This window comes from Myripristis murdjan, chromosome 21 (genome assembly GCF_902150065.1).
Source record: "Myripristis murdjan chromosome 21, fMyrMur1.1, whole genome shotgun sequence".
In the NCBI taxonomy this organism is placed as follows: Eukaryota; Metazoa; Chordata; class Actinopteri; order Holocentriformes; family Holocentridae; genus Myripristis; species Myripristis murdjan.
In genome coordinates this window covers 29,764,732-29,770,731 of record NC_044000.1, presented here as the reverse complement: position 1 = coordinate 29,770,731, position 6,000 = coordinate 29,764,732, and the positions used below count along the sequence as shown (strand labels likewise).

Sequence of the window (6,000 nt, the reverse complement as noted above, 5' to 3'; positions counted from 1 at the left end):
CTGTGACGTCTGACAGGTGTGTTAATATCCAGGTCGTCATTCCACCACTCAGGTGGAAAAAACTTTAAGCCTATTCAGAAGAAAACAAAAAAATAAACCTCAGCTGGATGCCAGTCATCCAGCTCAGAACAAAAACAAGTGTGGCTCTGTAGCCCCGCCCACTGAAGTTTAACTCAGCCAATGAGACGTCTTTGGCCTCCAGAGCAGCCCTGCCTTGGGAAATGTCTGCATAACTCAAACTCCAATTTACAATTTAAGACCATTTTGCTGAGGCTGTAAACAGTTTGATGCCTTCGCCATCAGTCATATGGAGTGATGAGGGAGGGCAGGGCGAGATAAGCAGGCAGGCTGCTGGAGGTCATCCAGACTCCAAGTTCCACATCCCTCCTTCTGCTAATCTTCCCGTGTCTCTCTCTGGCTCTCCCCGCCTGGCTCGAGCCGGCTCTCTGCAGTCGGCTGACCTTGCTCGGCCTGTCTGTACCCGGTCGCCGGCCTTCGCTATCTCTCTCTGCATCGCTCCTCTGCTGCTCTGCCACTGCCAGCACATCTCATTTGCCTTCCACAGCACATTTTTTGAGATGTGTTGTTCTTTTTTTTTTTTCCTCCCTTTTTTTCGGGGTGGTCTGCACAAACAGAATGCTGATTACACGCGAAACATAACGGCCTGTCGCTTGTGTTTCAGATAAGAGAGAGAGAGAGAGAGAGAGAGAGAGAGAAAAAGCATCCCCTGTGATGTGCCGTGTTTTGTGTTCGCTTCTACGGGGGAAATCCAATCCAAGAGCATGAACCGCTCCGACGGTGGCAGATTATTATCGCAACGGCAGTCAAAGTCAAGTCAGACATCATCGGACAAATGTTGCCTACAAATATTTACATTTTTATTCATATTCTTTTCCACAAAAAAAAGTATGCAGTCACAAAAAAAAAAACAAAACAGGAATGCCAAAGATGGTTTTCAAACGCACCACTGGACATGTAACAGGTATGCTTTACAGTACGCGGCACTGAGTCACACAGACAGAGACAAAACCCACCCAGAAGCTTTGACAGTGTCATTACAACAGTGGCTTTGACATTGAACTATAGCTCATCAGTGTGCCACACAGAGCTGGATTAATTTTTGACAAGCTTTGGTTAAAAATGACCTCCAAAAGTTAACAAAAAAAAAAAAAAAAAAGAAAAAGAAAAAGAAAAAAAAAAGAAATACAGTCTAGAAGGGTCTGTGAAGTGTGTGGATAAGGACTGCCTGTAATGTGAGGAGCTTGATAAAACATTGAAAAAACATCAATAAATTATTTGAAATGGTTAATGCGCACATGAAGGACAGTCTTTCAAGAAAAAAAAAAAAAAAAAAAATCATGGACTGTAACCAAAATATGTGAACATCTGAGAAAGGACCACAGTGAGAGGGACCCTGAACAATAATAGTGTGTTTTCTGTTTAGACCCATATATAAATAAATACATAACTGGTTTCGACATACGTGACAAGGCTACTGTAACAAGGATAACCAATATTTAAAAGTGTCTTTTCTTTAAAAAGTGTCTCTTTTTTTTTAGCATTCAATTAACAGTTCTCAATCAAAGGGTTCAAAGTGTTGCTTTTAAAAAAACGCTGTGCCATATTTAGAGTACAAAAATACATACTATGCAAGACAAGAACTATTAAAATAGTCTTTGTGAATACTGAGAGCTACATACAGCATCGTGTAGTTTGGCTGGCGACCACAGAGACATGGGCAGTCTAGCGACATTCCCCTGGGTGTGAGGAGCTGAAGGCAGAAACACTGAGGAGAACAGCAGTAGTGGCATCGAGAGGAAAGCGGACAGCTGTTGTGCAGCATCTCAAACGGCAAGATGTAGAAAATGCCCCCGGGAGAGCGAGGTGAAGCTTTCGGAGAAAACCGTCAGCAAGAATCCGAAGGGAAGAGAAACCGAGCTTAGATGGCGTAGTCGTCCTGAGCGGCGGCGGGGCAGAAGGCGGAGCTCCGCAGGGCGTCCAGGCAGTTGACCAGGATGAGCGTGCCGGTCAGGTGCTTCCAGCGCTTGGTGATGGGGTTCTTCATCTTGTCCAGGCCCATGTGCAGCTCCTGGATCACGTCCCTGTAGCTGTCGCCGATCTGCGCCGCCCACGTGACCAGGAAGTCATAGGCCGGCTTCCACATGGCCTGCAGAAACGTCACGTGAAAGAGAAGAAAACGTCTTGTGATCTGCAGATGAGGACACGCCCTGATCTATAGGACCACAACATACGGTTAATAACTTTAAGATCTAAACATAAACGACTCCTTGAAGGATTGGAAACTGGACGGATTTAACGCAGACCGGCAACGGACGGAATCCATCGCCAGTGAAAATTCCCTTGCCAGTTTTTTGGCTGATTTAATTTACTTTGAACTTTGGTGATTTAAAATGTAGCCCAGTGCCAGACGCTCAAACGGGGAAGAGCAGGCAAGGGCAAAAATGGTTCTCAAATTAATTTAAAATGTATTTAAACGCAGAGTCTTGCTCCGGGTGCTCTGGGTTTGTCCCATTTGATTGTCTTGCGCCTCTCCTACCTTTTGGGAATGCACCTGGGGTTTTTTTCCTCGCCTGTGAGGATCTTCCTAGGCAAAAATATCCTTGCAAATATAAAAGCTACATCTCAATTTAAGTCATCAGGCCTACACCGATGCACACAGTTCATATATAATCCCATTTTCAATTTAAAATGCATTCTTATTTCACTTTAATCAGATTGATCAGGTCTTTATCTTCGCTAAAATATAATAAATGTTGTAAAAGAGTAAGATGATGGTAACTCGGTGTACCTCGCTGTCCACCACCCCGTTCTTGTCCCTGTGCGGAGCCTCATAGGCGTCCATCTGCTGGCGGGAAACCTTGGCGAGCCTCTCGGCCAGCTCCCTCCAGCGCCCGGCCACCTCCACCGCCGTGGTCAGCAGCACAAAGTCCATGACCAGCCTGGCCACCAGGCCCTGGCAGTCCATCTTTAACAGAGCCTGGGAAGAGAGAGCAGGGGAGTATTTTAGGACAGACTGAGATAAAAAAAAAAAAAAAAAAAAACAGTCCTGACAACTGGCTGGAGTTAATGTAGAGGTTAAGACCCCAGATTCTTGAACCACGTGGGCCCTGATAGCCTGGGACTGAAAAAAACAAGTGGAAATCAGAATTGTCTGGGGATTAGCAGAGAAAGGGTAAGACAGAGGACAACACACTTTACTGAGGACAAGAATTTTGAGCAGAAGTCAACGAAGGCCGACTAAAACCACACAAAGCAGCACAAAGAGACTCGCTAATGCACATCTCCTTCAGTTTTCAAGCCACTAACTTGATCCTCTGTTATTTCCCATGGATTGCCTCCCTTGCCCTCCTGCAAAGCTCAGCTATGTGCATTTTTCAAATGCTTTCCGGTGGAATTGGAAGCGTCTAGTGCTGAAGCCCCAGCACCAGTCAGGCTGCGTTTGAGGGAGGGAACCGCTTGGTGATTAACACTGATAGACAGGGCAGGAAGCCGACGAGCTCCAGGTCAGTGGGGAGGAGGGCGCACAGCAGCGTGGAACCAGTGCAGCATACGAAAACGAGACGGAAAAACAAGCAAAAGTTCAGCCAGGAGACTCGCGCTGACAGAACCTTTTAATGGGCATTAACAGCAATGCATTTTTAATTCAGGCAATGGAACGAGCTGCTTTTATGAACTCCCTATTGCACGATGAAGTGTGCACCCTACCTTCCCTATCAGGGGGAACACAACCCTCCTGTTGGAGATAAAAGTAAAAGCGAGCAGCTGCTGGGAGAGGTGGTCCTGGATGAGTAAGCAGCCAAGCAGCAGCAGCTAACAACAACAGGAAAGCACAGCAGTAACAGTGCATTTGGTGAGTTTCTCCAGGTTAAACAGCCCTTTTAACATTAACAGGGACACACACTGAGGCCGACTAACGTCCAGCTGTCAGCGGGTTTCTGAGCTAGCGACGCCCATGTGTGCAATGTGCCAGAGTGGCTTGTGTTTGTTTGGGTCTAACCACTTTGGACAGCAGCCCAGTTTCGCCCATCACCCCTCTCCCCTCTCTGTCTCCATCATTTCTGAGAAGAAGACCGGGGCTTGTGGGAAAAAAGCAGGTACTGAGGAAATACAGCCGATCACCAGACGGGGCGAGACGTCTGTCAAAACCTATTTGCAAAAACAAATGTGGCCCATGCAAATACAGGTAAATGTGGACTAATACATATGTATGCATGCAAAGGACGCACATGCATTCAACCACGCATCACACTAACCCACACAGACACACACACACACACACAAGAAACTTTCCCTGACGCTCTGCAGCCACACATGGCTCGACACAGTCAGTTGCAGCCCCTGACTCGCAGACTCAGCCGAGCGGCGGCGGCGAATTTAAAGCTCCAATTTAGGCTTTAGTTCCACGGGCAGGAATGTGAGGAATGACAGGATATGAAGCCCGGGATGAGGGAGGGGGGCGGGGGAGTCGGAAGGGGAATGCAGATGCCATGCTTCAGCAGCCGCTCTCGTTCGGAGGCAGGTTAAAGACCAGAGGATGAGATAACCACGTCAGAGGGCTAATCAGCCGCCGCTGACCGTTATCCAGGAATGCCGAGCTGCTGCCAAATAACATTTATGAAAACCTCCAGGGCCGAGCCTGCTGCACGGATTATACAAATCACTGCGCTTTATTTTTGGCCTGGAGGGCCTCAGCTTGTCCTGGCACCGCAGAGCATTTGTTTGCACGCTGCCTCTTGGTCTTTGTGGTTGTTGTGTACACCTTGCCGGGGGGGGAAGGGGTCCGTCCGAGAGATAAGACCTTCGACAAGCACCTGTTTCCTCTTTGGATAACAGTGACAGGAAATCCCTGCCGAAATAAAGGAGATCACTTCCTGTCTCACCTCCTGCTTCAGCCTGTCCGCGGACAGGAGAGCTGCTTGGTAACAACAAAGCTCCACATATAGACTTGTTGATATTACCTTTTTTTTTTTTTTTTTTTTTGCTTTGACCTACGGTCCTACAGGATTGATGTGTCTAGGAAAAAAACAAAGAAAAAAACCCAGCAAAGATTTTGACGTTTCCATGTTGACTCAAGCCGAAGTTCATTTATTTATTTTATTTTATTTACAACAATTCCCACAGTTGTCCGTCGCTGCGACCTGGACCAAAATATGATCTTGGGCCCTTTCCACTCCATGACAAGAGAGAAGAACTGGCCAAAATGGGAGTAAACAGGAACTGGGGGCGAGATCCGTTTTGAGTTATTGTTATAATTTGAACCACGGCAGGAAAACAGGGCTGACACAGCAGATTTAACAAAGAACATGTCTCTGCATTTATTTATTTACATGACTTTTTAAAAATCACTTTATTTTTACTCGCCAACGGTCACTTCCCTCAAACACGGCGCTGTTTTCCTGTACATTGTTTTTTTATTTTCATTCCCTCAAGCTCCTGTTGAATCTGACGACCAAATGACAGAAAGAGCTGGGACCTCATGGTGTTTTTCTACAGCTGGTGTCTTCAAAGTGCCCATCTGCTCACCAAAAATGCCTCTACTTCAGCATGAATTTTAATATTTCACCCCATAGGTCAAACAGTGGACAAAAAAAGCAGCTGGAACTGGAACTAGACTTCTGGCATATGGAGTTTGTGTGTTTTTAGTGCCAAAGAAGTGCCAACAGGTTTGGTTTTGCCTTCGATTTAATTTGTGCACATCATGTAAACCTCAGGTGTCCGTCTTGACTTCCTCCCACATGTCCGTCCATGAAAAAGCTTTAAATTCATCCTATAAAGCTGATTAACACTCAAACACCTGTAATGAGACTGTTGCTACAACCTAATATAGCCGTCTTCTCATCTGCATAGGGAACTACCACCGAATCCTGAACGCACCACGCCTCTCTGTTACACACACACCTCCTCAGTGTGCGGATTGGACAATGAATAAAAGATGGGACTCAATCAATAATTCCACCAGCGATGCTCCCCGGTGCCTTT

The 6,000-nt window shown here is 46.4% G+C and overlaps 1 protein-coding gene across 1 annotated transcript in view; it reads right to left on the bottom strand.

The window, feature by feature from the left end:
• Positions 1-916: 916 nt before the first annotated feature.
• sh3bp4 (SH3-domain binding protein 4) overlaps positions 917-6,000 on the bottom strand; it is a 32,895-nt gene continuing 27,811 nt past the window's right edge. Inside the window, exons 4-5 of the mRNA XM_030081488.1 lie at positions 2,810-2,998; positions 917-2,167 (exon numbers count right to left, since the gene is read on the bottom strand). Of these exons, the coding sequence (XP_029937348.1) occupies positions 1,940-2,167; positions 2,810-2,998 (417 nt within the window). The 3' untranslated portion in view covers positions 917-1,939. The remainder of the gene's footprint in view (positions 2,168-2,809; positions 2,999-6,000) is intronic.